Below are 18,937 nucleotides of genomic sequence, written 5' to 3'. Positions count from 1 at the left end.
AAATGAGTATTATATTTTCTTCTGGTCAATGGGCACCATCTGCTATACTGAACAATTGTTATGTTGAAAGGCAATATAGAGTACTTAAGAGGATGGACTCTAGAGCTTAACTGCCCCAGGTATAAATCCTGGTTCCAGCACTTACTCTTTGTAGTGAACTCAACAACTTAATTGTTTGCTTTCCCACATCTTTTTTATGTATGCGCATATATATACATCTATATCATATTACAATTAATTTCCATTAATGCTATCACAATTGAGAAAGGCTGCTATGACTGCATACCAGTTTTGTGACACCTTTTTATAAGACCTCTAACCTCTCTTGGCTTAAATTTCAACTTTCATAAAATGGGAATAATGCATAATCTATAAGGATTTAAGATGAGAGAATATACATAAAAACATATTTACTACCTAGTACATGGCAGACACCCCTGTTGACTTATCTGCTGAATGGATTGATCACTGACAGTAGGAAAAAAGAGGTAAGCAAAATGCAACTCTTGGGCTGCTTCTGACTCAGTTCTCTGAGCCCAAGCTATAATTCTTTTGAGTTTTTACTACAAGGCTGAGATGAGAAAGGCACATCATGGCACTGAAGTAGTACTCATAACACCAACAGTCTTAAATCATTGAAACTAAGATTTTATTAAGAAAAAAAGAAAAGAACAGAGAAGGGAGGGTCTCCCTCACATCAGTCCTAATTTCAAAATTATGTCACCCAGAAAAATTTCTCTAACTCAAGCTAGCCTTTCTGTAACACTCTTTTCAGTACACACACTATGGTAACACACTTTACAGTATAAGAAAATCTTACGACAAAGTTCTTCAGGTGCTATGTTCCTTTGTGTGTGTCTATATATACATCATAGTAGTATCAGAATTAGTTTAATATGAAGTTAAAATATGAAAATATAGAAACTTATACAGAAACCTGCATATCTTTAGAGCATACTATAAATATTTGGTAGAAAAAAATGATTTATGTGATTTTTTTATTTCTTCTCATTTTTAAAACAAATATGTATTCCTTATCTAAGGAACAAGCATGTTAATTAGGATACATTATTTTATTTTTAACATACTAACACTTAAAAGAGAAAATTCTCACCCTGGCTGACTGTATAAGTTGGTTGGAGCATCGTACTGTATACCAAAAGGTTATAGGTTCAATTCCCGGTCAGGGCACATACCTAGGTTATGGGTTTGATTCCCAGTTGGGGCACTTACTGGAGGCAACTGATAGATGTTTCTCTCTCACATTGATGTCTCTCTCTCTCTCTCTCTCTCAAAAATCAATAAAAATATATCTCAAGTGAAGATAAAAATTTTTTTTAATAAATAAAAGTTAAAAATAAAAGAGAAAATTCTCTGTCCTATCTGGTATTAAGATGTTTGTAACATGTTATCAATAGAATTGTTTTCCCCAAAGCACTCAGCAGAATTTGTTACCATGAGACAGGAATCTAATTTAAAGCATAAGATGTTTAAAGTATGTATATATTACCACCTATGAACTTTAACATAAAAATATTTTCATTATGAGAGGCTTTCGGTCAAGATGGCAGCGTAGGTAAACACAGTACTCGCATCCTCCCACAATTAAATCAAAAATACAACTAAACTACAGATCAACAATCAATCAGAATCACCTGAAATCTAGAACAGATGCCCTACAACTAAGGATATAAAGAAGAAGCCACATCGAGACTGGTAAGAGGGTCGGAGACAGAAACAGTCTGGTCCCATACCACTTGTGGCAGATAAAAATTGGGAGGGATATCTTGGCTGCAGAAGTCCCCCTGAGGAGTGCGGGGTCCCAGCCCTCAGGGGAGAGCTGGAGGGGCAGCTTTCTCCCAGACAGAAGTGCTGGCAGAGGCCATTGTTCCTTTTATGAGCCCTTCCCCCACAGAGCTGGCAGGTGGGAGCCATATATTAGTCTCCATTAACCTGGCTAACATTGTTCACCCTGCCCTGGTGATTCCGAGACCCCTCCCCATCCAACCTGTGGGCCTATCCAAGCTGTTTTCAATGCCTTTTCCATACAAATGACATGTCTTGGCTCATGCTTCAGACTTTCCTAAAATCTCTCAAACAAGCAACATCTGGCCTTGGCATGCCCTGTATGTCCCGCTAAGTAGCCCCAGGTCCCGCATTAGGGATAGCTGACCTTGGTTCACAGCTTGGCCTCGCCTGGGCACCTCCAAGCCCAGCACAAATAGCAACCATCTGCCGATCACTTTGTAGCTCATGCCAGGTGGCCCCAGGCAGAACACAGGCAGTGGATGACCTTGACCTGCACCTCCTGGGAGGCCCAGAGCCAGCATACCCAGTGGACAGCTTCTCGTCAAAGCACTACCCAACCACCTCCACAAGCAACACACTCAAGGTGTGGACTTAGGCACCAGAGCAGCGCTGAAGTAAGATCTACTCTGTGGGGTGGGCCCTGGCACAGCTGATCCTCGATAGTGGTCAAAGTCAGTCCTTGCCTTGCAGCGTATCAACCTAGGGGTAAATCCCTCCCATTGACGAGTCAACAGCAATCAAGGCTCAACTACAAGAGAAGGGTATACACAGCCCACACAGGGGGCACACATCAAGTGCCCACCTCAGGTGATTGGGGAGGCTGTCCCACTGAACCCTACAGGACACCAACTATATTAGGCCACTCTACTAAGCCCCAAAGACATACCACTCTACTTGGTACATAGAAACAAACACAGATAGACAGTCAAAATGAGGAGATAAATAAACACGTCCCAAATGAAAGAACAGAACAAAACTTCAGGCGGGGGAAAAAAAAACTGAAAAGAAAAAAACAGACAAGCAATCTAGTGGATGCAGAGTTCAAAGCACTGGTTATAAGGATGCTCAATGAACTTAGGGGAAGAATAGCTGAACTTAGGAAGAACTTCAACAGTGTAAAAAAGGGCATGGAAACCATAAAAGGAACCAGTCAGAAATGAAGAATACACTAACTAAAATGAAGAATCATTTACAGGGAATAAACAGTAGAATAGATGAAGCTGAGAATCAAATCAGCAATTTGGAATATAAGGAAGCAAAAAACACCCAATCAGAACAGCAAAAAGAAAAAAGAATCCAGAAACATGAAGATACTATAAGGAGCCTCTGGGACAACTTCAAGCATACCAACACTCATATCATGGTGAACCAGAGGGAGAAGAAGAAAGCAAGAAATTAAAAACTTATTTGAAAAAATAATGAAAGAAAATTTCCCTAACTTGGTGAAGGAAACAGACATATGAAACCAGGAAGTGCAAAGTCCCATACAAGATTAACCCAAAGAGGCCCACACCAAGACACATCATAATTAAAATGCAAAAGGTTAAATACAAAGAGAGAATTTTAAAAAATGCAAAAGAAAAGCTGTTAGTACCTACAAGGGGGCTCCCATAAGACTTGATAATTTCTCAACAGAAACTTTGCAGACCAAAAGGGATTGACAAGAAACAGTCAAAGTGATGAAAAGCAAGGACCTACAACCAAGACTATTCTACCCAGCAAAGCTATCATTTAGAATCAAAGGACACATACAGAGCTTCCCAGACAAGTAAAAGCTAAAGGAGCTCACCACCACCAAACCAGTATTACATGAAATGTTAAAGGATCTTCTTTAAAAAGAAGAAAAGGGAGGAGGGAGGAGGGAGGAGTGGAGGGGAGGGGAGGGGAGAGGAGAGGAGCAAAAATATGAACAATAAAATATATTGAGAAATTGTTAAATATTGAGAAACCGAGGACATTAAATGAACCTGCAAAGAGAGCACAGAATAGTTGAAAACTTTGAAGTTAGCCCAAGAACTAGCTCCATAATTTACTAAACCATGTGCCTTAAGGAAGGTTATTTTATTCCCCTAAGACTATACCTCATCTATACCTACCTTAAAGGGACATGTGAGGATTAGAATTAATATAGTGAAATGTCTTCCATGTATCTGAAATGAGTGATTATTATTGTGTAGGAACAAAAGTACAACCATATGTGACACTATTTAAAAAAAAAAAAAAGACAACAGTTTCTTTAAGGCCATAATAGTATTTTTCATCTTGGTATCCTCAACATCTAATTTGTACAAGTTTCAACAAATATTTGCTTAAATGAACCAAATATGATTTGAGAGAAGTTAGCAAAATAGTGGCGGGAGAATTAAAATATAGACTTTGCATGTAAAAATCAAGTAGAAATAATTGTAGATTAAATTTTTGGGAAATCTTACAGAAAACAGCAATTGGATATATGAATGTTGGATTGAAGAAATGTGTTATTTAATTAACACATTTTTATTTATTTTAATGAAGGTTTAAATAAGAAAACAGAACAGACATGAAAATGTAAGATGGGAGATTAAAATTGATGATATAAACTTTCTGTTAAAATGGTTTTTAATAGCTCCCAAAGCAGTGTTTTCTAACTTCCTAATAAAATACCCAGGAAAATATAAACAAAACAAAAACCTATACTACTAGCCAAAACTGAAAACCACAATCATATACCAGGGTTTAGGAGGAACCAAAGTTAATTATGAGATAAATGGAGGTAAACTAAGAAATAAAAAAACAAAACCACCAAATATATTAAGTACCTTGACAACTTTGCCTAAGAAGCACAAGTCACATAGAGAAAGGAAAGGGGGAAAACCACTATCTTTCCTTGGATGTGAAGGCCTACAACCCAAACCAAATAAAAAAGGGATGCTATCCTCATCTACACTACAGATAGAAATAGTTAATCCCCCTTTACCCTGTTGCCTCCACTGACATTTTTTAAGATCTAGGCAAAGACTACAAATCACAAAATGTAAATGGTAGGAAAGTGGGGAGTGAGGTACTAGCAGTGGTAAAGTACATTCCAAAAGTCAGAGTCTCAAGGAGTAACATTCCTGAGAAGATAAAGATAAGAAGAACCCTGGTAAGCAGTACATAAATGAATTGTGGTTTTATTGTACTATAGGTCTCAGTTCTAGAGAATCAGTCACAGGAGATAGGGAAAAGTTGCCAATTTTAACTGAAAATTTATATAAAGTATTGGCAAATCAAAATCCCTAAAAAATTAAAATAATACATCAGACAAGTAAAGTTTATCCCAAGAATGTAAGGATGAGTTATTTTTTTAAATGTGTGTATTACAATACTTTTTAGATAAGAAAAACAATATGATCAACTCAACAGATTTACAGAAGTGTAAATACAAATCACCAATAAACCTAGCACAAACTCATTATTAACCATGACAGATGCAAATAAAAACGATGTTTTCTGATCATTAGAATGGCAAAGTATTTAAGACTAATAAAAGCCAACATTGTGTAAGGCAGTCTAGCACACTCCTGGTAAAAAGCTTAAATAGGTATAGCATACTCTTGTGTGAAATATTTTTCACACCATGCGCAATTATGTAATAGCATTCAATTAGTTACATGGGTCTCAATTTTTTTTTGGTTTCAGGACTCCTCTGCACCCATAAAAATTAGTGAGCAGATGAATGGTTGCCTGGGGCTGGGGGAGGGCTGACTACAAAAGGGCAGGAGGGAATCTGGGATGGGTGATCAAACTGTTTGTGGTGTTGGTTACATGACTGTATATGTTCGTCCAAAATTGTAGAACTTTACATTTAAGAGGCTGAATATAATATATGTAAATTAAACATTTAAAAAGTCTGACTTAAAAAATATTCTTGTGACAGCAATGAAGGATTTGAAGCCCCTGCCACTGATGGGCAGTTCTCTGGGGCCCAGAGTCAGCTGCCCTGGCCCCAGCATTGATCTCAGTACCTGCGGTGGTCTTTCCCCATCCTAACAGAATGCAGGCAGGTGAGATTGGAGAGATGAAGGATGGGAGTCCCCGAGGGAGCCAACTTCAGGAACCAGTTCACTGAAATCCAACTTACCGTCCAAGGAACCATAGGGGACCTCCTCATCCACAACCTGCCCCAGCTGTGGGAAAGGCTGGAGATAAAGAGCAGCCAATGGTCCAAAGCAGCCATCAGCTCACTGCAGATACTGACACCTGTACAACTATCAGAGTTGCCCCGGTCCTCCTAACACTCCTTCACAAGGTGGCAAAGAGACCAAGGCAGGTTAAGTGCCATCTGAGAACCCTGCTCCAGCCACCAAGTAGAGCAATGCTGAGTAACACCAGGCTCCCAAGGCACCTTCACAATCAGCAAGTGACCTAAAGAATTAATGACCATTCAAACAATAAGACAAAAAGCAGACCATGACCTTACCAACACCAAAGAAATACCTAAGCAATAAAGTGGAAGGCTAAGAACCGAGATGTGAACATTGAAATGTTTATAATTATTGTTTACAAAACAAACACAAAAGGAGAATGTCAGCCAATGTTTCCAGCAATTTTTTCGAGAATGCCTGCACAGAAGACACCAGAGCAACATCCCCAGTTTCAGCAACCACAAGGTTTATTTTTTTTTTTCCTGGTTTTTACTGTTTTGGTAATATGAATTGAAAGAAGAAATAGTAATTAATACCACATAGGGAGACCTCCAACCAAAGAAATCTGAAATACACAGTAAGTACTTTTATTCCCCCGTTTCTGTTCATTTTGGGTGGTGCTAAACTTCCAAGTGTCGTGATTTAAAAAGAAATGTTATGCCCTTCTTATTTATTTCTAGGATGAGGGGAGGATAACATTTTTGCTTTCCTATATGACTCCCTTTGAAAATGTGCAGCATGAAGTTCCTCAAAAATAAAATTTTTACCCTTGAAAGGAAAAAAAAATTCTTGAAGACCTCAAAGATGTTTTGCTTATGTGGGTTTTATGTATCAACATTTAGAATATTAGAAAATTAAATAGTTCTTTATGTATTCACTTTAAAAATAATAAGTGCACTAAATGTTAACATAAATTATGTATTCTTCATGAAAAATAGCTATTTTCCAAAGCAAAAGCCGTTTAGAGAGAAAAGCCACACTTTCATATTTTAGCAATCTCTTTAAGGTCTGGCTTCAACTAGAAAACTGGACTTTCATATCTGCTTCTGCATTCAATCTGTTACATGTATAGCCTTTGGAAAACTCCACTGTACATCTGTGAGAAAATGAGTGTGAAACGACAAATAACATCTGCATATTACTACGACAATAATTTTGACCTGCAAGTGTCAGGATCTCCAGGGGTTCCTGGACCACGCTTTGAGAACCTCTGATTTAGCCTACACAAGAAAATATCAACTACTGAATACGGCGTAAGAAAATGCATTCCTTTTCAAATCAAGGAAGCAATATCTTATGCGGATTCTCTGTCCTTATTTAACACAATAACATTCTCCTTATCCAGGGCAAAAACTTCCTACCAAACAATGATTTAGACTGGGCTACAAACTTCAAAGTAAACGAGAAACATTTCTGAGATACAAGGGTTTTAAAAACCAACAGTCCATAAGAGGTACAGCATCATCCTCACACCCCAAGCCCTCGGTTCCGTACCACCACCGGTGGCATTAAAGCAAATAAAGCAATAAAGCGAGCCGTAATCCTTTTGCTGGGGGGGGGGGGGGGAATGTTTGGCCTTCAATTAAAAAGAAAAAAAAAGCCCCCCCCAAAATACAAAACCACCACCGCCCCCTCTGTGACGCCCGGAAGAGCGAAGCGCAATCAAGCGAGGCGCGCCTGAGCGGTGTGCCTCCCTGCGGCTCTTGGTTTAAGTGTCCATACAACTTTCCTCACTGCAGAGCGGTCCGCAACTACTCACTACTCCAAGCGACTAAGTCAGGCCCGCCGTCCCTCGGAGCTGAGTTCCCAGGTGACTTTCACATACTTTCCAAAGAAGCGGTGGCACCACCAGGTGACCGCGCAAATCCGGGGCGGGCACTTGGCTGCACCGGGCTCTGCGAGCGGCGGCGCCTCCGGGTCACCGGTCCCGGGAGTCCCTCCAGGGTGGTAGGGCCAGCCCCCGGCGTCGCGGACCCCGGGTCGCTCCAGCCTTGCCGAGGCCCGGTGCCGCCTCCCTTCCCGGCCTCAGTTTCCCCTTCTGTACTGGAGAGGTGGGGGCGGCCGGCCCTTGGCGCCCCTCCGGCTTAACTAGAGGACGCTCCACCACAGAGGCCGCTCGGCCGCTCACCCGGCGCAGGCCCTCCTCACCTGAGGGGGCCGGTCCGCGGCGCCCCGCACTCACCAGGCTGACGCTTCAGCGCCATCAAGGATACCAGGTAGTGGGCGATGTCAAAAAAGGGGAACATAGACATGCGAGAAAAGGAAAGGGTCAGCTCATCCCACGGAGAGGCCATGACGACGACCTACCGCGGCAGCCGGGGCGACGGGTTCCCAGCTCGCGCGGGGAGGGCTGGGGGAGGGGCGGCCGCGGGCACGTTCTTCGGCGCGGCCCCGAGGAGCCCCGCGCGTGCGCCCTGGCACCCGCGCGCGGAGGGGCGGGGCCGCGCGTCTCCAGAGTCGCAGGCGCGCCCCCGTCGGCGGGTGGGCGGGGCGACGGGGTTCCCGCCGTTTCTGCGGGGCCTGAGCTTGTTCTCCAAATAAGGGCCCCTCCAGCGCCTGGGTGCTGCAAGCTGTGCCGGGCGGGGAGAGCCGGCGGATGAATAAGACGTAAGTAATAAATGAAATCGCATCGATAGTGTTAACACTGAGTGCAATTATTATTTTTTTAAATGAATTAAGAACTATTTTATATCTTTCTGTTGTAATTTCTAATATGTTAAATATCGATACCTGTAACCCTCATAAACAAAAGCTTTGTGGCATCCTCAAGAAATTTTTTTAAGTCAGCTTTTTTAAAGATTTCATCTGCATACATTATATTCGCCCATTTTCATACATAGTTCTATGATTTGGGACAAACCCGTGCAGTCTAAAGGGGAGACCCTCGGAGTCGGATTTCTTTCTGTAAATCGATGTCATTCGCCTCTATTTCTCCACCAACTACAGTGTTCACATCACACCGTGACTTACTGGAGATATGAAAAAGAATGCAACTAATGTCCCGCCCTCAGGAAACTGATAGTGGGGAAGGCACATGATAAGAATAGAGCCGCAGTTGTTGAATAATTATTCACCTTTCTAACTATAGACAAGAAGATTTCTTACAGAACCTGGGAAACCAGAGGATGAAAACAGGCTGTAGAAAGATAAGGTGCCTCAATGGTCCATCACTCAGAGAAGAAATACATGTTGAGAACAGACCAAGGACAGGACACGCTTTGATCTGGTTGCTGTGCCCGGACCCTGACCCCTCCGGGAGTTTACCTCAGGGACGCTGACCGTTCTTCCAGTCCCAGGAACAGCGTTTGTAACATCATAGAAGCTTCACCACCTTGTTACCGGACTTTGAGCTCCTGAAGGCCGGACTGCAGACCCCTCCGTCCCCTTTCCTTGTTATAGTGTAGCTTGCAGGCGCATGTAGCTATCTTCTCCCTCACTGGTATATAAATCAGCCAACTGAGAGGGGTCAGAGCAGAGTTTCCAGGGTGACCGACTGCTCTCCCCATACTGCCGGCATTATTGGAATAAACACTCATATGTGATTCAGCTCTGTCTCTGCTTAGTTTGGCTCAAGTAGTGACAGGCAGCCTTGGACTCCCTTGTGTCTGGTATCAGTTTTAATCCATCTATGCTCAAGAGTAACAGGTACCCTTAAATCAAATAATAATCCAATTGTAGGAGTGGAATGGACCCTTTAAAAAAAAAAAGTACCTTGGATTGCAAGTCATAGGAAACAGTTCTGGGCAGTTTAAGTAAAGTAAGGGATTTACGGAAAGGCTACCAGGCAACCTCATGAAAACCAAGGAAGAGTTGAGTCATCAAGCCCCAAGAAGAGCAAGAAGCTGGGCGTTTCTGGGACCAGCAGCAGCAGGTGGTTGTGGGCTGCTCTCAGTTACTAATGATAGTCAGTGTTAACACTGTTCAGTCTCTGTGTCCCCCTATTCATAGACTTCCAGGAAAGAGAGCCTGCCCTGGCCTGGGACAGACATCTTCTGGTTCACTAGCTCTGGAGGGAGGCTGGGTCACATGGACCCACAGAATCCCCAGATATAGGCAATGTCCTGAGAATGGAGGGAGCCAGGCAGCTATCACAGGAGGTATCTATTACCATCATTTTCTTTAGCCCATTCATTTCAGAGTAGAAAATTCAAAGCTAGAGTGAGATCACAAAGGCAGTTAGTGATAGACCAGAATTTGTTATTTTCCTGTTACGATCTCCCCTAAGTACTCCTACTGGGCTTTCTCCTGTCCCACGGACCCCAGATACTCCCCCGAAGTTGTCTTGCACTGATAGATCCAGCATCCCTACGGAAATGAAAAGGCCGCCAGATGAGGGCCAGGAAGACCTGTTAGGAGTCAGAGCTTTGGGTAAACAGCCAGGATTAGAGGAATTTATAGTTTTCAGCATAACCAGTTTGTTGAAGGGGCTGACCTCAGTGGCGGCACAATCAGGAAGTGGATTTATTACCCTCCAGACAAAGGCCCCTCCTATAATCCTGTGTCAGATCTCCGCTCATCCTTTTTTCTCAGCTATCCCAGGGCTTCTTTGTCATTTAAGATACTAAAAAGTTAAATCAAATAAAAAAATTAAAAGCCCAGTCCAATTAAAATGTCAATCTTGCATCGAATTCAGAGCTGCTCCCATTCCATCAGCTCAGGTCTGCCAGGCCCAGAGACTTGCAATGGGGGAAAGGGGCAGGGGTGGTCTTTCGACTTTTCCTCATCTTCTGGCCCCTCCACCTACTGTATTTTCCAAGGTCAAGGTACTAGGTAGGGAAATTATAGAAAAGGAACAGAGGACCTTCTAGTTAGCAAGTGTTGCTTATAGTTTTTTGGGGGGTGGTGGCTATTGATATTCTTCTTTATGGCAGAACCCCAGTGCTGACTCATACATGGGGTACATTTGTGGTTTTCACAACAATGTCATGGATCTCTACATAGCAAGGTCTCCCGACATCTACACTTATGGCAGACACCAGCAGATGGCACACCCAACAGGCAAATCCAACTCTGCATGTTAGTTAAAACCTTAAATATGGTTTTTCCAGCCTCTCAGCAAGGGGTGGCCAAGTGTTAGAAATTGGCAAATGACACGGAACAGAATGTCTGTTGACATACTTCTGAATACAAAGTAAAGAAGAGCAAAGCTGGAGGACCTACACCACTCGACCTCAAGACTTACTATGCAACTGCAGTAATCAAGACAATGTGGAATTGGTAAAAGAACAGACAGATATATCAACAGAAACAATGGATTCTTTTTTTTAATGATCTGTGTCCTTGAGATGGGCTCTTCTCCTCTTCTTTCTGCACTGAGCTAGCACAGCTGTCTTGTGACCATGGGAGAAAGATCAAGAAAATAGCAGATAACTGAGGGTATCAGCTAGCTCTCTCAGACTTACTGTTATATGAGAACAATAACCCTGTATCTGTTTAAATAGAGTCTGAATTGGCTTGGAGGAGGCACCTCTTTCCTCATTGAGACAGGAGTAAAAGAGCAAAAGCACTCTAACTCTTTTCCTTGTCTTCCATGAATTTCCTTTCAAATTTTTTACCTCTTGGGCTGTTGGGAGTGAAGGTCTCTGGACCAGTTATCTTTAAGTCCTGCTTACACAGTCGAGCGCCTCTCTTTAGAATGTGGAGGTAGTGTCTTTTGTCTTAGGATCTCTAACTGGAATTTTAAGATAACAAGTCCCAGTTAACATCCTGTTACACCAGAAGGCAGGCAAAGGAGAAAAATTAGGAAAGGATGTCTACGAGTGAAGTTTGAAGAAAATGCACGGCGCATAGCTAAGGCGAGGACCTCACAATGTCAGTGACCTGCGTACCTGGGTTGGCTGAACCAAAACATTAGCAACGAGAATGCAATGTGCCCCTGATACTTGCGCAAACAGAAGGAATTCTACCCGGAGTTTCGTAAGTGTGTCCAGACAACAGAAGTACAAACAGGGCAAGTGCAACTGCAGGTGCGCTCTGACCTGCAATAACCACAAAGGCAAATCATTCCAATGTAAAGCTGTGCTCATATGACTGTGGACAGCACTTACATACTCCATTGTGTCGCAGACTTTAGTAAGTTCAGTAAAATTGTCTTTAGCATTCCAAGAAAAGGTATAGGCATTTCTCCTTTATTTCTCTCCTGTTGGGTTGGGTTTTTTAAAGATTTTTTGTTGATCCTCAACTGAGAATATTGTTCTCCATTGCTTTTCAGAGAGAGTGGAAAGGAGGGAAGGGGAGGAGGGAGGGAGAGGGAGTGAGAGCGAGAGAGAAACATCAGTGTGTGAGAGACATATCAATTGGTTGCCTCCTGAGCACACCCCACCTGGGGGCAGGCAGCAAACCTGCTACCCGGGTATGTGCCCTTGACCAGGAATCAAACCCACGACTCTTGCGTGTGCAGGCCGATGCTCTAACCATTGCACCACACCAGCCAGGGTGGTTTTATTTTTTTATTCTTATTTGCTTCTCTTTATCATTATTCCTAGTAATAATCATGTGTGCCCAAATAGAAATAACAACAATGCTTCCCTTAACACATGAAGGTGATGCTATTGCTTTGACTAAGGGCACGTGCCTAAGGTTTTCTAGAAGTTTTCTTGTTATATTCTATCAGCTGGACGTCATCTACATTGAAATCGACTCCTTTAGTTAGGAAAAGTCTTTGGCAGGGCCTCCAATATTCTAAATTCACCATACTCTGAGGTGTCAAAGTAAAAAAAAAAAAAAAAAGTTAGCCATGTTATATTCTAAAGAAGGTCTGGGAGCATTCCCTACCAGGTGAACATTAGGACAACTGGGCCAACAGCTGTTGCAAATCCATAACCAGGAGAGAGTCTGACGATAAAATTAGATATAGGGATGTTGAGACTAGCTAATTAGAGTGGGTAACTGGCAAGTCTGGTCAGTCAGATTGTAGCTGAGACTAAGAAATCCAACTCAGAGACCAGATGAGAGTTAGTCATCTGGCTTAAGCAGGACAAAGTCAAACATTCCCAGGAAAAATGTCAGGTGATCAAAGCCAAGCTAATGAAGTAAGAAACGCCTCTGTAACAAGGCATGAATGACCAGCCACCGTAAAACTACTGACACTAACCCCTGGCAGGAGCCAAACAGGGGTTTCTCCCAGACAGGTGAAGAGTTGTACCAAAAAGTATTTGTTATCCAAAAGACACCTTCTCACAAATATCTCTGGCCATAAAAGAAAATAAATGACAAATAGGGTTACATAAAATTAAGTACTTCCAATTATAGAAGACACTACTGAGAGGATTATAAGGCAAACATAAAGTGGAAGAAGACAGTTGCTACATGTATTTATCTCCAACAAAAGTCTTACCCAGAAAATAGAACTCATATAAATGAATAAGTGAAAGACAACTAGTTGTTGTTGTTTTTTAAAGTTCAATTCAAAACAATTTCTGTGCTCCACTGGGGTGCTGTAACCTCTCACCTGGATTCCAGCGCTCTAATGAAGGTATTTTCATCCAGGGATAGTTGCTAAATTGGTTTGGGGGTGGGGGAAATGAAGGCTAGAACCTCCTCTTCTGCCATCTAGCTGATATTACTCCTCTGATCTTTTCTATTACCTTTCTCTGGCTTTAAACCAAAATGTGACAATGGGCTTTGATTCTTACGTTGCATTTGCATTTTTTCATTCCATATGTTGCATTTATAATTTCCACTGTGCTACCCTAGAAACTGATCCTGGGCAAAACACCCAAAGGTATTTGGACTTTGTTTTGGGATCCTGTCTATTATAACCTGATAACCCCTTTCCCATTCTTTGTTTTAAGTGTGCTTGGCTCAACAGCAGCCTCTCTTAGAGACTGTACTCTACTGTGTAACTGCAGTGGGCAGGGGGCTTGGGGTGGGTAGGGGATCATTCACATGGTAGTCTGCACTCAAAGATTTGCTGGGTTCATGGGGTCTACACAATACACAAGGGAAAAACTTGCCAGAATAAATCCAGTAAAAATTTTCTCGCATAATAATATATATTAGTATATCTTATGAAATATTTTACTTTTAGCATATAAAATTTTCTATTCATCTGTTATTGTTAGTCAAATTTTTTGATCTTCTAGGTTTAAAAAAAATCTGTATCACTACAATTTTCATAAAGAAGTCATCTTTTTCACAGAGCTATGTCTGTGATACTTGATTTGAATGAGGTAAAGGCAGTTAGCTTGGCATAGTCTCAAGACTCAGCTCACATTTACCCTCACCCCTAGCCCTTAGTTCATTATAAGAATTTGACAAAAGAATGTAGATGGAGCACTAAAAATCCAATAGAACATTATTACAGTGACAAAAACAAGGCCATTTTGCAGCAAAAGTAACACCAAGGTTAAGATGTTTAAATATTATTGTTTAGATTGCTCAATATTAAACTATTAGCAAAAGCAAGTCTGAACTTGCTTGGCCTATAATATTCAACTATTTAAGGAAACTAATTTAAAATTACTGCTGGAAGCTTTTCAGACAAAAACCTATTTTGAATCAATTGTAAACTGAGTAATAATATTTTTCTGTTAAGAAATTACTTATTTAAACACATCTGAAATCTCCTACCTCTAACCCTCTGCCCTTCCAGTCTCCATCTACCCTAAACAGGCTCTGAAGCTATGAGATTTTAAGAATAATTTTTTAGGTGTGTTTTTTTTAAGTGAGGGGGAAACAGACAGCACAGAAATATGCTTTTCTGCTCTTCTCTTGAGGGAAGCTGATTATTGGTGCATATTTAGGCTATTTTAGGGATGCTGGAGAGGGAGATGTGGTGAACTGAGAAGCCCTCACTCATTCTTTAATTTCAGGACAGTCAATCCCTTCAGCCCTGTAAATGAAGTGTGAATTACAAGAGCTCTCAGATCAGATACAAGAACTCAGTGTGAGCTCCCAGAGGGAATGAGGACTTTGGAATGAGAGAAAGGCACGTTCCTCTGCAGATTGTGACAGAGACGCTTATGTGGCAATCTCCAGGGAAAATTTTTGCAACTGCTGGGGCTTTATCACCCAAGGGTATAACCAGCTTAGAAACTAATTAGAAACTAAAGTGCTGAGTGCTAACTACCCAAGGCAGCAAGGACCTGATGCATGAAAGGGTCTGACTCCAGAATGGGTGGGAGAGACCAATTCAGGGAGCATTTGTAGATGTCTTGACTGAGAAAGGAAGAAGCTGAATGGCATAAATACACAAGAACAGTGACAGGAAAGTTAAAGGCTAAATGAGCTGGAGTTTTTATAAAAAGCACTTGTCTGGATTATTCCAGTTGAGCAATTTCACTTACCCATTTGAAAATTCAAATTAGTTTTTCCAATTTCACAATGCATGAAGGTGTTTTTTTAAAGCTATTAGTGTAAAATGTTTACATTTGTGTACAGTCCTACACATCAATAGAATGGAGTAGTGGGCCTCCTAAGGACCCCTCCGGCCTTATGGAGACAGCATTCTGGGGGTGGGAGCAGGAAACACTCGTTTTGGAATCAGAAACCCATTTATTAACTGGATGATTCTTCTCAGATGAGCCATTTAATGTCTCTAAGTCTCCATCTCAACATTTGAAAATGGGGTTGAAAGTATCAGTTTTATTTATCTCACAGTTGTTATGAGGATTAAGTTACATACTTATGTTATATATTTTGAATAAACATAAAGCTTTGTATGAACATAAGTTATTTTTAAAATCATCTGTGGACGATTGTGGAAGATGACTAGCAGGGTCGGCAAATGTGAGGCAGAGTGAGTAAGTAGAAAAACTGCAATCGCCCCCTGCAGGTGTTTTCTGTCGTACCTGAAATACCTTCCCTACCAGAGTACAAATTCTGAAGGGCCAGTACGCAGGCTTAGACACATTCGTGCAGCCCATAGCACCAAGCGTCGTCCTTAATGGGTGGCAGGTGCCAGTAAATGTTTGTGGAATTGTACCAACTAGTTTCAACTTCCAAACTTACATACTGATCAGCCAAGAGGGGAAATGTGAGTAAACTAGGAAGAAGGAAGAAGAGGAACCTTACTTTATAAGGGGAACAAACAGTCTTGTCATTGTGGGCCTCACTGTGTCCTCACTGTGTTGCCTTTTTTCTATTCTGAACGCAGACGGCTTCTGGACACTCTAAACTGTCAAGAGCACTGTGGGCTTCCCAGAGTAGCCGCTTTGTATGGCTAAACACAGGACGGACTTTCCTTTTGCACTTTTTCGGGGTAGGTTTATGGACAAAGTCGTTGTGCCTCTCCTCCTGGCCTTAGCCCTCTGCAGATCGTTCTGGGGTTTGGGTTCATGAAGTACAAATTAGCATAATCCGATTAGATTAGCTGCTGAGGGGGCGTCTCTGGCCTGAAAAGCAGAGAAAAGAAAAGTGTCTGACAAAGAGGGGAGCCTGGAGCTGGGAAGGAGAGGGGCACAATTGCTCCGATGCTGCAGGCCTGAAAGCTTGCACCTGCACAAGCCTCTTGTAAATAAGGACTCTTAGATGGTATTAAACAGGGGACTGAGGATTCTGCGGGGAGGCTCAGGGTGGTAAGCGTGGGGAAGAGAATGGCAAGACAGCAGCTCTGCATCCCATTAATTGATTTATCTGGATTGGCGAGACCGGGGTTGCTGACAGAGAGAATGCCCGTTTGATTACTACTCAGCATTGAGAGTGGGTCAGCCCCATAATCTGGTCTATCGAGATAAGCGCTTTAGAATCTCTGCAAGAGACTGATAAGGGGTTTACTTGTCAGGAACAAAGTTCATTGGATGTTTGATTTCAGTACTTTCTGAATGGGACCTGCATATCTTTTCCTTTATTTCTGGAAAAAGAAGGGGGGAAAAGATAGGTGGTGATGAGAGTGGGGAAGGGCAAGTAATAAGAATAGAGCTGCAATTGTTTAATAATTATTCACCTTACTAACTATAGACAAGAAGATTTCTTACAGACCCTGGGAAACTGGAGGATGTGTTGCAAGAAGAAAAAGAGGGCTGTGAAAAGAAATACATTTTGAGAACAAACCAAGGACAGGACATGCTTTGATTTGGTTGCTGTGCCCGGATCCTGACTCCCTCTGGGAGTTTGCCTCAGGAATGCTGACCATTCTTTGGTCCCAGGGATGGGCTGAGCTGTTTGTAACATAGAAGATTAGCCACCTTGTTATCAGATTTTGAGCTCCTGAAGGCCGGGCTGCAGACCTTCCCCTCCCCTTTCCCCAATATACTTGTAGCTCACAGCTGTATGTAGCTATCTTCTCCCTCACTGGTATATAATCAGCCATCTGAGAGGGGTCAGAGCAGAGTTTCCACGGTGACTGACTGCTCTCCTCATACTGCCAACATTATTGGAATAAACGCTCATATGTGATTCAGCCCTGTTTTTCTGCGTAATTTGACTCTAGTAGTGACAGGCAGCCTCGGACCATTTGTGCCCGGTTTCAGTCGTGGTGGTTTTAGGCCTTTGGGTCATGTTTGCTTCCTTAGAAACCACAAAAGGGAAGCTCGACAATCAACTTGTGATAAGGGAAGCCAGTGACATTTTTGACTGATTGCACCTTTCTCTGCTATACACAGTTTATGGGTATAACTGAAATTTTCAGTATTTTGAAAACTAAGTAAGGAATGCTAAACTTCGTGTGCAGTAAATGTTGAGTTTCAAGTAATTGCTTTTACCCTTCTTACATGGAAGAAAGGTCCAAAGACAGGAAGGAAAAAACAAAACCAAGAAATAAAAATTCAGAACAACTTTCTCAAAAATTGGGGCCCCAGAAAGAGGTAGCTAGGTAGAGGTGGGCTCAAAGTCTCCTTCTATCCTTTGGTGTCCCCTGTGTTACAGAGGAACCCAGCAAAAGTGTGGCCATGAAGAGGGGCTGCCTGATAAGAGCTTTGGTTGCAGAGGGAGGGGAGGGGGCAGTAAAGACCTTGACCCCCTTTCTTCCTTCACCCTCCATTCTGCCTCTGCCTTCCATTGGTGAATCCAACCAGAAGCCTAAGAGAGGGAGGCCAGAGTGTGGAGGCTGAGGTTCAGACAGGGCTGGGTTTTCACTGCTCCCTTCCCCAAGTAAGGAGCAGGTAATACATTTTAATGAGAGGTTTTTCAATACCAAAATTGATATAGGATATATAATATTAAAGTATTTTCTTGCATTGTTTGGACAAATCTTTACTTGGTTATGGTGTAATTGTCTTTTCATATACTGTTTAATTATGTTCTCCATCCATATCTTGACCATGATGTAAAATATCTATGAAAAAGTCAGGCTTTTCAAAAGGAACCTTTACTGAAATCTACATGGGAAGGCAGAGCATCGTGTCTGACTAAGGATACCTTGAATCTCTTCCTTTTATGCCATTCAGCCACTCTGTCTACATACTACGGTGTATAAAATACAACTGTTTCAACCCCATAGCCCAAGGGCTATCAGAGCTGATGAGCTTCTCGGGCCTTCCCCGATCTGCTTCTTACCCTTTGCTCTAGATATCAGGCCTCCAGATCCCCTTCTCAACACTTAAGGTGTTCTACATGCTTACTTCAGTTTCTAGCAGATAGAAATTATTTTCCTACCCGCCTCCCCAGATTCAATTTCTTTAGTAGGCATAGAGTGAGCACTCAGCGACGCTTGGCTCTTACTCTTATTATTATAATTTTATTTTACTTGTATTTACAACGTAAATAATTCTGAAATAGATATCCATCTGCGTAATTCTTTTACTATAATTCTGATTATTTCTTTGTGACAGGTTCCTAGAAGGATAATTACTCAGGCACAAGTATATGCTCATATTGAATAATCCTATTTTTAAAAGTTACCCAGAAACAGCAATTCAACAGCTTAGTTCATTCAACTACCAGGGAATTCTTGAGCTCTGGAAATTAAATTCCTAGAGTATAAGTTATTTGGCAGATTACAAACCTAACTAAGGCATATGTAAAAATCTAGCCCTCATTAAAATCTCTCTGTAATAGGCCTTTAGCAATAAAGAGAAAATAAA

At 41.9% G+C, this 18,937-nt stretch overlaps 1 protein-coding gene across 3 annotated transcripts in view; it reads right to left on the bottom strand.

Annotated features, from left to right (window-relative positions):
- The window catches only part of TMEM38B (transmembrane protein 38B), a 42,951-nt gene extending 34,676 nt beyond the window's left edge, over window positions 1-8,275 (bottom strand). For 2 of the 3 annotated variants that reach the window (XM_016224979.2, XM_016224980.2), the window contains exon 1: window positions 8,158-8,275. In XM_016224979.2, coding sequence (XP_016080465.1) covers window positions 8,158-8,269 — 112 coding nt within the window. In that variant the 5' untranslated portion in view covers window positions 8,270-8,275. The remainder of the gene's footprint in view (window positions 1-8,157) is intronic. The other variant, XM_016224981.2, reaches the window with a different exon arrangement.
- Window positions 8,276-18,937: the final 10,662 nt, after the last annotated feature.

The sequence above is a fragment of the Miniopterus natalensis genome, chromosome 12, assembly GCF_054644295.1.
Source record: "Miniopterus natalensis isolate mMinNat1 chromosome 12, mMinNat1.hap1, whole genome shotgun sequence".
NCBI lineage: Eukaryota > Metazoa > Chordata > Mammalia > Chiroptera > Miniopteridae > Miniopterus > Miniopterus natalensis.
Note: the sequence above shows the minus strand (reverse complement) of the source record. Positions and strands in the feature narration are given on the sequence as shown.